The 19,032-nt window shown below is 47.5% G+C and overlaps 1 protein-coding gene across 2 annotated transcripts in view; it reads right to left on the reverse strand.

Annotated features, from left to right (window-relative positions):
* SERPINE2 (serpin family E member 2) overlaps positions 1-19,032 on the reverse strand; it is a 62,599-nt gene that overhangs the window by 24,523 nt on the left and 19,044 nt on the right. For both annotated transcript variants that reach the window (XM_042950307.1, XM_042950306.1), the window contains exon 2: positions 918-1,198. In XM_042950307.1, the coding sequence (XP_042806241.1) occupies positions 918-1,176 (259 nt within the window). In that variant the 5' untranslated portion in view covers positions 1,177-1,198. The remainder of the gene's footprint in view (positions 1-917; positions 1,199-19,032) is intronic.

Below are 19,032 nucleotides of genomic sequence, written 5' to 3' on the forward strand. Positions count from 1 at the left end.
GCTCCCTCGTTCTCCAAAATAGTAAGGAAGACTTCCACGTGCAAAGCGACTGGCGCGAGGTCGTGGTGCACGGTGACCTAGAAGGGCTCCGGGGCCCCTTCTGCTCCCTCACACACGGCCCCCGCCCCAGAGGCTGGTGGAGGGTGGGCTCTGGGGGAGGATATGCGAACTGGAGCGACAAGGCCACAGGCCTGGGAGACAGAGACGCTTACGTCGATGTGGGTAATTCAAAGCAATTCAAACCTTTTCCATCGGGCTTTACTGACAAAAATTCCTTCCGTTTTTTTTTTATTCTGAAATACTGACAGATTCAGAGGAAGTTGCAAAACAATGGACGGGGTGGTCCCACGGGCCTTTTCGATCAGTCTCCCCCAGTGGTAGCAGCCTGTGTGGCTGTGGCACAGCATCACGACCTGGAAACTGCCGTGGGTACAGCGCGCCCAGCCCATGCACACCACACGCGTTTTACGTTCCCGGCACCTGTGTGTGTGTGTGTGTCGCTCTGTGCACGGCTGTCACTCACTGAGATTCATGTGGTCACCAGCACAGTTAAGACCCAGAAAGGTGCCATCGCTACGAGGCTCCCCCGTGCTGCCCTCCACGGCCACAGCCACCCACTTCCCCAGCTCAAGGCACCGTGAGGTTTAGCCCAAGGCACCGTGGAGGTGGGGCAGGTGGGAAGCTTTCTTTTTAGAGATGAAGTACACTAGGGCACGGAGAGATCACGTGACTGACCCAAAGCCCCAGGGCTAGAGAAGAGCCCAGAATACAGTTCCCCTAACTTCTAGCACTGCTAACATCCGTCCTTTAGAGGAGACAGCCCTAAGTCCCAGAACGGTACCAGCGAAACCCCTCCAGATGCACGACTCCCTCGAGGGCCACCCCCCCCCCCCCACCACAGCCGGGAGTGCACGCACCGTTCACGCCGTATCTCATCACCGTGGTGAGCTGCTTCTTAGTCCTGCCGTCGGCTCCCAGCTGAAGCATCCCCAGGACGGACGCAATCCCATGGGGGGACACGACCACGTTGTCAAGAGGCCGGGATTTGATAATCTGATTGAAAACCTGGATTCCTGTGTCGGAGCCTAGTTCCTCCAGAGATAGGGGGTTGAACTGGGAGCACACAGAGGGCAAAGTCACTGTGGCCACAAGAAAGAAGGGAAAATGCCAGTTCATGGTTCCTTCCGGCAAGGACAACCTGAAAAATAAGATCAAAACGATATGTGACTTCCTAAGTGATCACTTTTGGGGGGACTACTTTGTATTCAACCAGGTAGGATTTATTACACTCCGTATAACTGAGTGCCCTGTTAATTTACCTGAAATACGAGAGTGTAGATGAAATCAGTTGCTGCTGTATTTTGTTAGGGGGAGGAGGGGCGGGGGGAGGGAGGGAGCCCCCATCTGGCAGGTTCCCAACCAGGTGCCAGACACCAATCGGACAACCACCCTTCATCCAACGGACGCAGTATTTAATCAAGAACTACCGCATGCCAGGCCCTTTTTGAAGCACTGGGCAAACAACTAGAAACGACGGACGAGACCCCGGCCTTCCTGGAGTTTCCTTTCCAGAGGGGAGACAGAAAAGAAACCAGTAGGCGGTAACTTCAGAGAGGGATCAGGGCCATGGTGATAAAACACAGTGTGCACGCAAACAGAGGACAAGTTGGGGACGACAGGAGATGGGTCACGGAAGACACCTCAGCTGAGGGGACGCGTGTGTGGGGAGTCCTGAATGAGACAGAAGCATGCCCCACCCCCCACCAGCACACGGCCATGCAGGAGAGACTTCAGGGGGGACGTGAGGAGGAAGAGGGCCCACATCCCCAAAGGCCCATAGACCCTAGTATCTATGGCTCTTGGATTTCATTCTACGGTCACAAGAGGTGATGGGCATTGAGGAGGGCACCTGTTGGGATGAGCACCGGGTGTTGTATGGAGACCAATTTGACAATAAATTTTATATTAAAAAAAAAAAAGTCACAAGAAACCACGGGAGGGCTTAAAAAAGGGAGTGAATCCCTTGGGTCACTATGATTACTTTATAACCATATGTCCTTGGTTTTAATTTTTTAAATTTTTATTATTATTATTGTTTGTTTTTTACCATAAGCATGTTATTTTTTAAAGGATTGCTAATTAAAATAAATTTATGGGGCACCTGGGTAGCTCAGTGGGTTAAGTGTCCAACTCTTGATCTTGGCTTAGGTCATGATCTCACGGTTTGTAAGATCGAACCCCACGTCGGGCTCTGTGCTGACAGAGCCTGCTTGGGATTCTCTCTCTCCCTCTCTCTGTCCCTCCCCTGCTCACGTTCTCTCTCTCTCTCTCTCTCTCTCAAAATAAAAAAAATTTAGAAATAAAAACAAATTTCAGTGACACCCTTAAATCTACAATAAGGCAGAACAATTGGTAAATATATCAATTGTGAGAATGGCACTGTTTACACAGATACTCTCAATTACAGCGATTTGTTGGAAATACGAGTTCTTCCTGGATTACCACTCACTGAGCTCCCTGTGGCTGTGACAAGTAAGAGGTAGGAAATTTACATGTGTTTATGGAAAAGCAAATACTTTCATTTTAAATGAGGACTTAACAGAGGAAGTCGGCCAAACAAAAGCAGAATTTGGGATGTGGCTAATTTGATTCCTGCCTTGGAGACCCAAGCTTGCCGAGAAGCCAGTTTGTCCTCCTGTCACGTGCATTTACGTGTGAGAGGTTGGGGATGTCTGCAGAGAACAAGAAAGAGAGGGGGGCCTTTTAGGAGATGGAGGCCTTGGAGTGGAGGGGAATAAGGTCTGTGTGCTCCTGAAAGAGGGTCCCTGGAGCATTAGGCAGAGCTGGCATTGGGTGTTTCCCGGTCTTCCTTTGGACGCATCTGTCCTTGCTTCCCACTCCAGGACATAGTAGATGTTCAATACATACATGTGGGGTTAAACCTGATGGCTTATATACTTTCTATTTTTGCTAACTGTTTTTTATTGCATCAAAATAATGTCTACTGAATGTGCCTGCGACGGTGATCGTGTTTAGTCCTGAGCCTGTGAGCTCCGAACACTTTCCAAGGAGAGTGAAATTCACTGGGCTGGGGACAGGCCTGCCATCAAAAGCAGACTTCGGCACCTGCACCCCCAAACCTCACCCAGGCCCACGAGGTGAACCACTAAGACCATCATTTGAGGGGATGTTGCAATTTTCTCATATATTGTGAAACAATCATGTTTTTAAAAATTTAGAACACTTGAGAGTTTCTCCAGGGCTTAATTGTAAAATAATTGTGTTAAGACAGCCTGTCTAAATTCAAAACATGTAAGTGACCTACATACGCTCCTACTTGGGGCTTTCCTATGGCCAGCGTGGCCTATTTTGACTTTGGCACCTAGGACTGGCTCTAATGCCATGACAATCCCCTGAGTTTCTCTCAGCCTGTTGGACGCTGGAGAGCTTCCAGATGCTGACTACGGAGGCTTTACTCATTTCATCTAAAAATTAGACACTGTGTCCTCCTGTCCTCCCTCCCTGCCTTCTTTCTGGAAATAAATCTCCTCTTTATTTTTTTAATTGTTTTTTTAATTTTATTTTTGAGAGAGAGAGAGAGAGAGAGAGAGAGAGGAAGCAGGGGAGGGGCACAGAGAGAGGGAGACGCAGAATCTGAAGCAGGCTCCAGGCTCTGAGCTGTCAGCACAGAGCCTGACGTGGGGCTCGAACCCACAAACCACAAGATCGTGACCTGAGCCGAAGTCAGACGCTTAACCGACTGAGCCACCCAGGTGCCCCAAAAATCTCTTTGAAACTTAATATACCGCAAAGCCTTTACAAGTACACCATGATCTGTACACTCTTTGTCACAAATGGTCAAATCTCGTAACTGGCACCAACTTCATCAATCTCAATTGTTGACTCTTCCGTTATAGTCTATTCTGACGTTACCTTCAGTATGCCTAATCTCTACTCCCCAAGCCTCCCAAAGAAATCCTCCTGGATTGGCAAAGGCTTGAATAAATATTTGAATCTGCACACTCATCAAGGACCTCAAATTGCTTTTGCCTCTGGTAGCTTAAAGTTGATTCACCAGCATATTACAATTTATGTAGACGGCTGTAAAACAGGTAGAAAGGATCAGTAAGAGAGAAAAATATTTAACAGCTCCAATGCCTTGGAGTCAGCAAGGATAGTCTCCCAAATAAATAGCCATCTTATTTGGCAGAATTTTGCTTGGTTATGACTTTCTGCTAGAAGAAGAGCTTCATTATGAAGTGGGGGACGGCTGCCATGAGTGTTTTTCTTGGGTTTCTGGGATCTGGGGCGTTTTTGAGAGATGTCTATGTGCGGTTTCATAACAGTGTCCTGGGACAGTGTCAGAGCTGTGCAGGCCTTGGAATAAGAGCTATTTTTGATTGATGTTCTGGGCATAACTTCTTCTTGGCCTCAGTTTCTGAGGCTAAATGCTCCCTCGTTTAAGCTCACCTGGCTTACGTACACGTCTGAGACTGAGTGTTCACTCCTCTCCAAAGTTCAGTAGCCAGGAGAGGAGGTGCTGACCCATAAATCACTTTGGCTTATAAAATTCTTAGCTGATAGAGATTCATGTCCAAATAGACCATCTTTTACATGAACTAACCGCTGAACTTAATCAGGCTGTAAAATGCTTACTCTCTATGACAAGCAGCGTCTCCTTATGGAAAGAACACAGTAACCTCCTGTTTATTTGTAAGAGAAATTACACTGGAAGCTTTCAAGTAAGGGAGAAAGAATAAAGCTGCTGCCCAAATGTATTACATAGCATCGGTATGGAAGGTCAGAAATCTGTTTAAATGTTCCCATTTCTTGAGTACTCTTTTCATAACACTAAAAACAAAACAACACAACACAACAAAAAAACCAAGAGTCTGGTTTAGGCCATCTTAGAGGGAGATCATAAACCTATAAATAAAGCCAACAGCCCAGCCATATCATTTCAAATGTGGGCTTCTCTTTTCCCACCTACTTCTAGTTTGTCTTACTCCAAAATTTTCCTTTCCAGGGTCAGGGATGTTTTGAAAGTACAGTAAAACCGTGGATAGTGAATAACTGGTTCTGCGAGAGTTCCACAAGACGAGCAAACATTTCTAATAAATTGTAACTTGATAAACGAGCCACGTCTCGCAATCCGAGTAGTACGTGATGCTGAATGTCACGTGAGCACAGCTGAGCCAATGGTTCGCGAAATTTGCTTTGATATACGCGTGCCTTGGATTACAGGCATGTATCTGGAATGAATTATGGTCGCAAACCAAGGTTTTACTGCAATTGGGTACTGCTTTGAGCTTTAAGTGAGACCGAGCGAAGTAAATAATAAGCTGGTTTTGCAAATGCCGGACTCATTGTGCATCCGTACATGCAGCAAGGTCTCCCCGAGTAGGGGTGGACATCAGAGAAACTGACCGTCCACAGACGCCGTGGCTTCGACCATCACGTCCACACTGGCGATGCTCATATCTGCACCTCGATTCCCCAACCCCCTGCACAGTGTCAGTGCCATATTCTCATCTATTTGCTGCCTATGTTCACCTGACTGTTCAGAACATTATCTTGGCCTGAAAAATCCTCTGTAGGCGGATTATGGAGAAGCCACTGGGCGGTGAAGTCCACCAGCTTTCCTCTTAAAGGTCTTGGCCTTGGCCTTGCCCATGCTCATGTCTTTCTTCTCTTCCTTGCTCTCCACCTGGTGACAGCCATTGCCCCCACCCCCAACTCCTTCCGTGGCCTGTGGGAGGCTTCCCCTGATTGCCCCAGATGGGTCTGTTCTCCCCCTTCTCTGAATTTCACCAGGATTTCCTATCCGCACCTTTCATTTTGTTTTCCAAGTAGGCCCCCCACCCCCCACGAGACCGGAAGCTCACAGAAAGCAGGGCCACGGGCCTGCATGTCCGCAGGGTCTCACGTGGGGCCTTCCCGGCGGTAGTCACTAAGTCAAAGGTTGACTCGTGGGACTAACCCAGCTGTTCCAGTGTTTGGTGCGGAATAAAAGGCATTTTGAAAGTATTTTAAGCAACTGTGAGTTAGAAGGTATCACCTACAATCTAGATTTAGAGCTGTTCTCAGGAAAAAGGAAAATGAATAGGACCCTGGGCCCTCATTCCCATGGCGAGCATCTGGCCTATGTAGTGACCACCTCTACGGCCTGGGTGTCGGTTTCCTACGTGCCCAGCTGCATAGTCTACTGGTTCCCACTGGTCACTACCTCTTACATCACTTCTCCAGGCTGTAAAAAGCGCTTGTAGCCAGACCCCTGCAGTGAATGAGTGCTCCCTGATTAAGCAATGGCAGATTCACTCAGCCGGTCACAGAACACGAAGCTTATTTTCAATCTAACGGGTTTTTTTTTTTTTTTTTTTTGTTTTTTTGTTTGTTTTACAAAATAAAACCTACCTTACATATAATACCTGAGCAAAAGATAAATAAAATAGTATCTGTCAGCTCAAATGATAAATCATATGAGATCTGTCAGCTCTATTTAGCGTAACAAATAAGATGTACACAAACAGTTTCGGGGGAAAACGCTAGAAGACTCTTCTGGCTCCCATTCTTAGCCAGAGGATTCACATCTGTTTTAGGAGGCCCCAGGAGTATCTAATAAACGGCAAGCATTCCATCCCTTCTCATTCTCTAAAATATGTTTCAAGTGATATATTTTTGTAACAGGTAAGGATCAAAATCTTCAGGTCATGAAAGATTTCAAATATATGAAAAATAATGTAAATCCCTAGTACCCAACACCCAGAGAAAATGGTGATCAACTCATGGCTTATTTTATTTCTTCTAAAATCGACAACTGTTTTGAAGCCAATTCTGGACATCATCGTATTCAAAATACCTTCAACATATACTCCAGACCTAAGGAATATATGTGTATATATACACAGTACCATTGTCCCACTCAAAAATTAGTGACGATTATGTTAATATCTAGCCAGTGTTCAATTTTTTTTTATAGTTTATTTGAATCGGGATCTAAATAAACTCCACACATTACAACAGGTTGACAGATCTCTTGCCTTTTAAAAAAATCTTGGGGCGCCTGGGTGGCTCGGTCGGTTGGGCGTCCGACTTCGGCTCAGGTCATGATCTCACGGTCCGTGAGTTCGAGCCCCGCGTCAGGCTCTGTGCTGACCGCTCAGAGCCTGGAGCCTATTTCAGATTCTGTGTCTCCCTCTCTCTCTGCCCCTCCCCTGTTCATGCTCTGTCTCTCTCTGTCTCAAAAATAAATAAACGTTAAAAAAAAAAATTTTTTAAAATCTTAACCCCAGTTGCCTTATTTTTAACTTTTTCCTCTGAACTTTTTTTGTTGAAGAAACCGGGGGTCTTTGGTAGAGTCTCCCCACAGTCTCGATTTTGCTAACGGCATTCGTGTGACGCTGCTTAACAGGTTCCTCTGTCTTCTGTACTTCCTGTAAGTTTTGTAGTTAGACCTAGAGCAGGGGTCTGCAAACTCCTGCGCCTGAGCTGGCCACACGTTTTGTCTAGGGCTGCACTGAGCTCCTGCAGCAAGTTGAAAAGAGTTGCCCAGTCGCAACACGGACTGTTCGGCCAGCAAAGCCAGAAACATCTACCAGGCCCTTTACAGAAGGTTTGCCACTTCTACTCTAGAGGCTGATCAGTTTTTGTTTTTGTTTTTTTTTTTTTTTGCAAGAATGTCACACAGGGGTGTTGTAAGCAGGAGGAGAAAGTGGCCACATGGCTCTTTTTTGTGAGGTTAGAAGCTGCTGGTGATCATCGTCTAAGTGCATTGTTTCATTAGGGGTTGCCAAATGATGCTATTGTAGTGCTAACTTTATTAGTTGGGTACTTCTATAAAAAGACATTTTCCATTCCAAATTCGGTATCCTGAGGTTCAGCTTGTAGAGCAAAGGCAGGATGAAAGCTGGATTCACCCCTTAGATCGTTCTTTAAATGATGAATTGGTTACCCTGCATCTCAGAGCTGACCAGAGGAGGGGTCTTGTTTGTTTGCTTAGTATAACTGTGAACTTACGTTTCTCAACACATTCTAAGGATCTCGATCCACTGAAATTGTATTCTTTTTCTCTGATGCTCAAAATGAGCCTCGTCAGGTTGAGCACCTGAGCCTTTCATAGGACCTCACAGTCCCAACAGCTTCCTTGTTTTCTGCTTTGACGAGATACTGCGGGCCCATTCTGCACCCTTCCTGCCCCAGGTAGAATCAGCCACTTCTCAACGGAGCTCTGGTTCCTCTTGGTGAGCGAGAGTATTTAGAGACCATCTGAGTATCCTCACCGAATAAACTCCAAATTAACTGAGAATCCTGGGCAATATGGAAAATCCAGAATCTACTGACAGCACTCCCTGGACTATATCCAAATGTTAAAGTTCAAATTATGAAAGAGAGACCACTTACCTGTGAACTAGTTTGCCCCATGTGGCCACAGAGCCCATGGAGGAACACTGGGTGAGGAAAGATGGGGGGGAGAGCTGGGCATTTCAAGCGGGGCTGGGACAATCAAAACAGATCACCCTCTTGTGAAGGCAGTTAGTCTCCTGGATCAAACCCAACCTGATGGCTTGTGGGAACCAAACAATGCAAGTGCCTGGAGTGAACAAGTGGCATCCAGCATGACAAGGAGAGTCCCCCAGGGTATCTCAGGTGGAAAGGGGTAACCACCAGCCCCTCCTCTCCATGAACGCTGACATTTCTCAAGGAATGGGAAACTGCAGATGTCCTTCTGGTTTCTGTGTTTGTAGTTTCTTGATTCTTAGAACCAAGGCCCCTTATTGTTTTGCCTTTGGACCAACCATTTCTTCTACAAGGGCTATAGAGAAAAGCTGCACATCAGATTGTATGGAATTGTAGCATCTCCCGCCAGTTTTTCTGGACCGGGCTTCCCAGAGTCTTCCAAGAGCGAAGGAAAAGTGCTGGGCTGCCAGAGACGTCCACGTGGCCTTACGTAGGACTGTGCTGCCCAGCAGTCAGGCCCCAATGCTGCCCTCCAATACTCTGCCAACAGGCAAGGGTCTAACTCTTAAGGGTGTTTGGCAAGAGGTATTCTAGACACCTCAGGAGTTGGCCCACAGTGATTAGGGCTGTATCTGCAAAGTGACAGTGGCTGTCATGCACCAATAATTGAGGTTAAGGCTCAAATATGGTCCTATAAATGCAAGAGGATGATTCTGGCCTCTCAGACTTCTGCAAACATTATTGCAATAGATTCCATCAAAACCCGTCTTCATTTTCCTAATACCTACCACGTTCTCTTAAGATAGAAAATTAGATGAACAAGCAAAACCGTAGAGTGCATCTTGATACCCTTGGGAAGTACACAGAGTGTTAGCAGAATGAGTCAGCACCTTTACAACTTAAGGGAAGAAACAGGAAATGCCAACCGATCAAAGTGACAGAGCTTGGTGGTTTTAAAATGTTCTTTCAGGTTACTGAGGGAGGCTTACAGACCTCTTAGGATTTTCCCTTAAATTTTTATCAGACTTCAAAGTGCATGGTTGATCTATGACACTGATTAATTTAGCCAAAAGGAACCTAAAAACGCTCAGGAGCAAAATTCTCAGAGCTGAAATGCATGGCAACAATGTCTAAAAGGTTCCTTCAATGAAGAGACACACTTTGTTAAGTACACTCTGACATCCAAGTGCCTTTAGTATACGTATCATTCATTCTGAAATCCCTTTTGGGGTAAAAGGGGGCGGCCAGGAGGAAGAAGGCAACTGGGGCTTTGTTCGTTGTCTCTCCCTCAGAATACAAGATCATGAGACATTTATTCCGTTTTCCTCTAAGAGTCAGGGGAAATTCATCTAAGTTTCAAATTCCAATTTTATCATCCACTAACCAAGAGATCCAAGGCAAGTCACAATCTTTACCAATCTCCGCTTTCTCGTCTGCACTCTATTACAAATCAAATTCCAACGGCGGTCGTGGAAATTCCATGAACACGAACAGAGACAGACAGTAACTAGCACAGGGTCCACCTCAGAGTGGTACCCAGTGAATGTTTCTTCTTCCCTGGTCTTCCTCTTTGCTCAAGACCTGAGATAGTCTCTGGTTTTTATTTCAATGGCTACTTAAAAGAGTCTCAATGATCAAGCTTAAGAAAATGGGTCAAACACAATACTTCCACCTTGACGTAGCCCCGTCTGTATCTGTGAAACTTCCTTAGATTATTTTAAGACAGGGTAAGACCACGCTAAGTGTGTTTTCCATGTCTCCATAAGAGAATGAAGGGATTCGGTTGTGATGGGAGTAGAGGTGGGTACGTTCCAAAAAACGTTTAATGGTTCTGAGAGAGGTTTTTCGGTCTGTTGTCTTAGGTCACTAAATCCGTTTCACTTACGGTATCAAGTCCTACAGACTTTCTCAGTAACACATTTTTAAGATGCAACAGTTCAAATGGGTGATTTCCTAAATGACAACAAGGGCAGGCGGGCGGGGGGCGGGGGGGCCCAAGATGTTACAGTGATATTGACCAGTGTACTTCTCAATCTTTAAAACAAGGTAGCACCTTCTCTAGACATCAACAAGTATTACAGATACTTCACAACTAATTATACTTTTAGTAATTGTGAAAATACATGATAAAAACTACCATGAATCGATACACACTCTGAAAAAATGCAAATTCTTTTTATCTATAACGGCATCTGGACACATTTCAAAAAACCGTATTTTGAGGTATTATTTATTCAGTCTGTACTCAAGGCTCCATGGACGTGACTTTTCTGAACCCTGAGAATAACTCTGATGTTGTCTATAGGTCCCCAATTCATAGACGAGAAATCAATGCTCTCTGGGTTGTTGCTAGTAAAAAATGGATCAGTAGGTGTTGTTAGTGTAAATGGATTAAAGAAAAATAAAAAACTTCCTAAAAAAGCAATTTGGGTATGCATCATCTTAAAAACGTATATACCTGTCAGAATAGTGATACCCTTGTTATGGATCCATCCTACGGTAATAATCAAATAGATTTGGGCCTAAAAATGTTCACTGTGGAGTTATTTCTAGTGGAATTACTGCAGTATTCTTTGCAAGAAATAATCGCGGTAACAATGATCACTGCAACCTACCTTTTATCAGATTTGTGTGCTTTGTGGCTAATATTTGCACCTGTTACCCTCACAGGATTGCTGCTTTGAGTTGGAACCCATTTTCTTAGCAGGCCTTACGTGGCTTGGAGTTCACATACACCATTCCCTGACCCTGCTGGAGGCCAACAGCCACTAAATACTGATCCAGGAGTAGGAAAGTAGGAAAGGCAGAGACCACGTGAAGGTGAAGTTGATTCTCCAGAGCTCCCCATGGGATTGGGCTGCGGGGCTTCACCCCGATTGGCTGCTTCCTTTCTAATTCCCACCTCCCCGCCTGTCTTGCTGTTTCACCCCAGAGCACTTCCTCAATGAATCATTTTCACTTTCTCCTTGGCCCAGGGGCGACGTGTGGGAGAGCACAGGGTCAGTCCATGACATTCATCCAGCTGCTAAGAAACTATCTTGGAAGAAAATTTAAAGATATGGAAATACATTCTGGGTATATCCTCATTGAAAAAAAGGAAAACTGTGCTATGATAAGCTATGTAAAAATAATACACAGGCATAAAGACTAGAAAGATGGATATCAAGACATTAGCTACATAATCATTCTGATGGTGGGAATAGGAGGACAGTTTATTATCCTTTACAGTGTTCTGTATCTTTCAAAATTTCTACAGTGAACACATCACTTGAAACAAGCAGCCCTTTTTCTGTTTATAAAACCACGGCAGTGGGAACTTAGATCAGCTTAAATGTGTAGTAAGGGGGAGCAGAAACGAGCGCATGACAGTGGTTAAATCACAGGATCATAAAAGCCCGAATAAAAAATAGTAGTTATTGGAAAAGGAGAAATCGTTGAGGAACAACATAGTGGGATCCCTTTATACACACAGATGAGTGTTATACCCCATTCCAAGCCAGAGGCCATTTCACGAGGAGCCGTTTCAGTAAGCGATGGCTCCATTTTGACGAACCCGATTTGACACGTTTATATACAGCTAAGCCTACATATTAGATATTTAAAGGCAGGGACTACAGTTTATTAGTTTTCTTATTCCCTGTTTACCATAGTACCTGGTATATAGCAGGGACTGAGTATTCGTGAATTACATTGTCGTTCCATGGTAATTAGCTGCTCCTATCACTATTTTAAGGAGCAGCAGCAACTGTTATTGCTAACTTGAAAAAAAAAATCCAATTTGCTTAAAACTTATGGAGAGTACATTCGTAAGCGCTCAACGATAATTGCTGTCATTCCTTCAATGTCTACCAGACGCCAAGACAACGAACCTCGCATTTTATATATCCAACATCTAGCTGAATCCTCAACTTAGGTAGGCATTAGTATTTATACGTTACAGATAACAAAAATAGAAGCCCAGGAAAAGTAAACAACCTGCCCAGAGGGCACGTGGTGAAGACGTGTCTGAAAACCCACACACTTAGCCAATAGGTCATGCTGCCTCCTGCGGTGAAGTTCAAAGAGTCGCCCGAGGAAAATGTGGAGAAACGCTGCCTTCTTTCTAACTCTCTGTCCTGTGCTTGAGCCATCAGATACTGGGAGCAAACAAGTGACCACAGCTTTATAAGGCCCCAGAATTGAACAGAACGTTTGTTACTCTGGGGCTGTGGTTCTCCTCCGGGAGGGTGGTGACACTGCCCCCCAGGGGACATCTGGCAAGGTCGGGAGACATTTTTGGCGGTCACAACCGGGAGGGGGTGTTCCTGGTGCTGCGGGCTCAGGGATGTCGCTAGACGCCCTACCATGGGCAAGACCACTCGGCCCCACGCGGAAGCGCCTGGCCCCAAGCGTCAGGGCCTTGCCGGAACACTCCTTCCCACTCTCCTCCACGCTGCGTCACACAAGGACACCGCCGACCAGCCTTGATTTAGCATCAAGGCTTCGGCCTGCAGTCCCAGGCTGGTCCCTCTCAAAGCAACAACTGTACCGACACCGACGGTCGCAGCTGGTCTCCCCGGAATGGTCGACCCGAGTCTTTGCCACGTGGGAGAGGAGGGAATCCAGCAGGTTCCCTTCTGTGAATCCCAGAGGGGAAGCTTGGTGTGACGGGGGCCGAAGCTTGGGGCTGTCAGTCCACCTCATCAAATCAGGTTCACGGGTATAGCCCGTCGTGGGGCCAGGTCACCAGCACTTACTCCTCCACAGCCACCCTGGGCTGCGTGTCCTCGGGGCGCCCCTGACAGCCTTCCCACGAAGCGGCAGCAGGGAGCCGGGGCTGACATGACCGGGCTCTGCCCTCCCCACCTGCTGCCTGGCCTCGCACCCCCGCCCCCCACCCCACAGTCTTTTCTGCAAAGCCAAAGCCAGCTCTGGGATCCAGGTTCAGGGAACAGAACTACCAGGTCCAGAGGGAAGAACCAAAAACACCTGCACATACCCTGAACTATTCTTACGGCCACTGTACTTACTCCCTGGGAACTTTCTGAACTCGTTACCCCCGGGTACGTGCTTTGCACAGCAAAACCGAGCCCCGACTCCGACTTTCCTCCCCAACCTCATGAAAAGGGAGCGGGGCCCGACTGGGGGGAAAGGAGGCCCAGCAGGTGAAGGCTGAATCGGGTCTCCGGTGGCGCCCTGCGAAACGCCACCTACGGGAGGCCCGGGTCCCCCTGCGGAGATGTCCTCTTTTTCTCAGAAGGAGGTCCAGACTCTGAGGCTGTGAGGGCCCCTGCGTTGAGGGAGGATGTGGGCGCTCATCGGGCAGGACCTGGAAGACTGGGGCATCCTCATGTGGGTCAGCGGGGAGAAGGTTGAGGAAGCCCGTATTCACCTGTGTGGAGAGGACTCTAGGGTTCTGGGGCTCAAACTCACAACTCGGTTCTCCTGCAGGCAGGGTGGGATTTCCAAGGCTGCCATACAAGGGGCTGCGTGACAGCAGCTGCAGTTGGTCCACTCGCTCTTCAAGAACATCGATGGACACCAGCGTGACGGGCACGGTGCCGAGGTGAGGACGTGGCCACGACAGACTCTCCCCGAGCGGAGGGCCTGGAGCCAAGGTTCCCAACCGGGGCGCGTCTGAACTTCGGGGAACAGGCGGCAACGTCTGCAGACATTTTCCATCCCCGCTGGGCACGGGGGAAAAGCTACTGGCATCCAGAGGGCAGAGGCCAAGAGGGACACTGCTCAACACGCTCCAAGGCTCAGGAGAGCCAGCGCAAGGAGCTGTCTGCTCGAAATGCCAACACAGCTGAAGGGGAGCTCTGAGGAAGGGCCGCACGGTGTGGGGGGAGGGGGGGGGCCGTGGGAGGTGGGGAAGGGCCTCACAGGGGGACCTCACAGGTGAGGAAGGGCCACACAGTGGCGGTGGGGGGGACATGGGAGGTGGGGAAGGACCCCACGGGGGAGGGGGCATGGGAGATGGGGAAGGGCCGCATGGGCGGTTATGTGGGGTGGGGAAAGGCCTCACAGGGGGACCTCACAGGTGGGGAAGGGTCGCAGGAGGGGACGTGGGAGGTGGGGAAGGGCCGCATGGGGTGGAGTGACATGGGAGGTGGGGAAGGGCCTCACAGGGGGACCTCACAGGTGGGGAAGGGTCGCAGGAGGGGACATGGGAGGTGGGGAAGGGCCGCATGGGGTGGAGTGACATGGGAGGTGGGGAAGGGCCTCACAGGGGGACCTCACAGGTGGGGAAGGGCCGCACAGTGGGGGGGGGGGGGACATGGGAGGTGGGGAAGGACCCAACGGTGGGGCGGGGGAGGACATGGCAGGTGGGGAAGGGCCGCATGGGGGGTTATGCGAGGTGGGAAAAGGCCTCACTGGGGGACCTCACAGGTGGGGAAGGGCCGCACAGGGGATGTCAGAGAGTGAGCTGGACATAACGGGACAGGGAGTGGGGCAGGAAGGAGTATTCCAGACAGAAGATCTCAAGTGCAAAAAGGTCTTATGTTAGGAGGTATCATAAATGGTTCTGGAAACTGAGATTCTGGAAATACTGTTCTTTTCACACCATTACATCTTATAGTGTTTCTAAGACAAGGCCTGCCCTGGGGCCATAACCCGGACAACCGGCTCAACAGGACACAGACCGGAGGCCAAACCAGACAGGAGCTGGAAGAACCATCAGAACCATCAGAACCACTCTAATGTCCATCCTGTCCCACTGCCTTCTTTCTCCACAATCAGACCTCTGGGTTAGCAGAGGCCGGAATCAAAACCTTACTTGTTCCTAGACTCGAAACTAAAAGCGTGACTCAAAATAAGAAAAACTGACAAAGCAGACCTCTTCAAAATTAAAAATATTTGTTCTGCAAAAGACTCTGCAAAGACGATGGAAAGACAAGCTACACGCTGGTAGAAAATATTTGCAAACCACATATCTGACCAAGGACCCGTATCTAGAACATATAAAGAACTCTCGTGACGCAACAAAAAAAAAAAAAAATCAAACACTCCAATCAGAAAATGGACAAAGACATGGATACGCATGTCGTTGAAGACAATCTACAGATGCCAAATAAGTTCACGAAAAGGGGCTCAGTCCCATTTGCCATTAGGGACATGCAAATGAAACCCACAACGGGCCATCACCTCACACCTATCAGAATGGCCAAAATAAAAGCTAGCGATCATGCCAAATGCTAGCACACAGGCAGAGAACCTGGATAGTTCATACACTGCTGCTGGGTATGTAAAATGGTTCGGCCAACTCTGGAAAGTGGTTTGGCAGCTTCTTATAACACTAAATATGCGGGGCGCCTGGGTGGCTCAGTCGGTTAAGCGTCCGACTTCCGCTCAGGTCATGATTTCGCGGTCCGTGAGCTCGAGCCCCGCGTTGGGCTCTGTGCTGACAGCCTGGAGCCTGAATCCAAAGCAGGATTCTGTGTCTCCCTCTCTCTCTGCCCCTCCCCCACTCTCACACACACACACACACACACACACACACACACACACACTCTCTCTCTCTCTCTCTCAAAAGTAAATTGACATTAAATAAAAAAAAAATTCTTAAAATGACACAATTATGAAGATGGGGAACATAACAGCGATTGCCAGGAGTTAGGGTGGGTTGGTGTCGGTGGGTGACACGTAGGGTCCTTAGGATACAGCTCTGTGCTATCTTCCTGTGGTGGTCACACCAATCTACACGGGATAAGACCGCAGACAAGTAAGTGCGTGCGTGCACGCACACACACACACACACGCACGCACACACACACAAATGAGTGCCTGTAGAAACCTCAGCGAGGTGTATGGTTGTACCAAAGTCAATGTCCTAGCTGTGGTGTTTATTGTTGTGTATAGTTACGTGACGTGTTACCACTGGGGAAGCTAGGTAAAAGGTACGTGGGACCTCATTACGTCGTTATTTTTTTACCTGTATATGAATCTATAGCTATCTTAAAATAAAGAGTAAAAAACAAAAAACCGTATTGTCAAATTTTTGTCAGTAAACACATGCACCTTAAGACAGATTTTTTTTTAATGTTTTATTTATTTTTCACAGAGAGAGAGAGAGAGAGAAAGAGAGAGAGAGAGAGAGATGGAGTGTGAGTGGGGGAGGAGCAGAGAGAGAGGGAGACACAGAATCCGAGGCAGTCTCCAGGCTCTGAACTGTCAGCACAGGGCCCATTGCGGGGCTCGAACCCACAAGCCATGAGATCATGACCTGAACCAAAGTCGGTCGTTTAACTGACTGAGCCACCCAGGCACCCCAAGACAGATCTTTTTTAAACGTACTTAAATCATTTCCCAACACTGCAAGCACGCTAAAAAACCCAATATTCTAAAAAAAGATACCCAAACTATGTTTTTGCATAATTATGTCTCCTCATAACTCTTTGATTAGTCTTCTTGGCCTCTGCAGACTCCTGAGACAAACCACCCAAGTTCAAATCCCAGCTCCACTACCAATTCACTGTATGACTTCTGAGAAGTACTTCTCTTCACTGGGCCTCAGTTTCTTCATCTGTAAAATGGATTCATAAAACAGCAGTGTCGTCTTATGGGCTGCTGTGAAGAATAAAACAGGGCGATACATCTCAGGTCCTTTGGACAGTTCTTGAGCTCAACCACAGCTGTCTCTGTCGTTATTGCCACTCACTGCCATTATCACAGCAGCTCAAAAGTCCTCGGGTCTCTCCTCCGCCTCTTAAGGCCCACACGCCAACCTAGCTTCATAGTTCTCTCAACTGCAAAATATCCCCCAACCCCAATTTCTAAACATCAAAACAAATTTTAGGAGCTGATTTTCTATTTGCGTGTAGTCTTTTTTCAACTGTAGGCCATTTCCTTCATTTCTTTGCTGTAGGAGGAATTCAAAGGTCTACTAGGTGACTTTATCAGAGCTCACCAGCTGGTCACAAGTCCTCAGGAAAGGTGGCCTTGTGCTCCAGGGAGCAGCAGCCAGGGTCCACGTGGCCTCCACCGATGGCCCTGGTGATGGGGTCAGGAAATGACTGATGGGACTGTGTGACTTTGGAAATGGGTTCAGTTTCTAGCGACTTTCCTCGTGTTCTTTCCAAGACTGCCAGGCTCAAGAATAAGAAAAAAAGAAAAAAAATGTCTTCCTACCAGCTGAAACCAAAATAGGGTGGGATTAGACTAAAACAATTTTAAAACAATTTAAAAACCTGCCTCAGTGGTCGAGAGCCTCGATGGTCCAAGTCTGACTGTAAGCCAACTCTCATCTGTTATACTTGCTTAGATAGGAAAAAAAAAAATCTAATACAGAAAATGCTTGATGATTTCCCAAAGAAGCCATTTAGAAATAATTCTGAGCTACAGTGGAAAGCCTATTATGATGGTAAGCAGAGAGCAGAGGTAATACAGGAAAAATACCTTACATTTTTAGCAAGCAGAGCCGACTCAAATGGTTTCCTTTAAAAAAAAAAAAAAAGTTAAGTAGAAAGATACATTGAAGTCCCCTTATCCGTTTTCAGAGAAATTCTGAGATGGGAGGAACAAGTACATACTCATCCCTAAACTTGCTGTCCCTCCAGGTTCTATGACCCAGTTGGTACAAGTACCCCACCCACCCCCAAGAATCTGAGCCAAAAAGTCTGAGAGCCACCCATTATCTTTCTTTCCCCCATTTGCACCATCAACAAACTATCACTCTACCTCTGACACCGTTCCTGAATGGTCTACTCTCTCTACCTCCTTTGCTCCCAGAGTCAAGCCACCAACGTTCCGGAAAGAGGACATTAGTCCCTGGAAGAGAACACTGGGCTCTTATACCCACCTCACTGTCTGTACTACCCCAGTGACCTTGCGGACCAGAAGGGCTGACCAGGAACCTTGGCACCCAGACCAGTGTTAAACCCTCTAACGGCATCCCTCGTTCTTACGATGAAATACAGAGTCCCTCCCATGGCCTATGAGTTGGCCTGCCTTGTGTGGCCTTGGAATTTCTTCCAATTTCTTGGAATGAGTTGGCCTGCCTTATGCAGTTCACAGGAGCAGCCTGGCTCTTTCCAGCCTCTGTGCTCACGCTCCCCCCTGAATGGAACACTTGCCATCGTCCCCCTTCCTTGTGCCTGAGAGCGAGGGGCGGCCCGTCTGTCGCGTTCACCGCTCTCCTCCAGCATCCAACATGGCACACGGGACACGGAGGTGCTCAACGTGTCATCAAGTGTTGATGAAAAAAAAAAGCCGGGCTTTCAGCTATCAGCTTAACTCCCTTCAGGTACTAATGTATTTGGGGCAGTCATTTTTCTGAAACGAAATTCTAGACAAGGTTTCGCCACTTTGGCCCTATTGGCATTTTAAGCACAAAAATTCATGGTGGGAGAGACTGTCCAGTGTACTGTAGGATGTGGACCAGCGTCCCTGGCCTCTACCCACTGGATGCTGGTAACACCCCCTCCCCCTGAGTTGTGACAACCAAATGTCTGCAGACACTGACAAATGCTCGGGGGTGAAAGGGAGGATCATCCTGGTAGAGAACCACTGGTCCAGAGACAAATTAAAAAGAGGTGGTTAACTTTAATGCTGCCCACAAAATACCCAACCGATATTTTGTATCACATTGAGCAA

Source organism: Panthera leo, chromosome C1 (assembly GCF_018350215.1).
Source record: "Panthera leo isolate Ple1 chromosome C1, P.leo_Ple1_pat1.1, whole genome shotgun sequence".
In the NCBI taxonomy this organism is placed as follows: Eukaryota; Metazoa; Chordata; class Mammalia; order Carnivora; family Felidae; genus Panthera; species Panthera leo.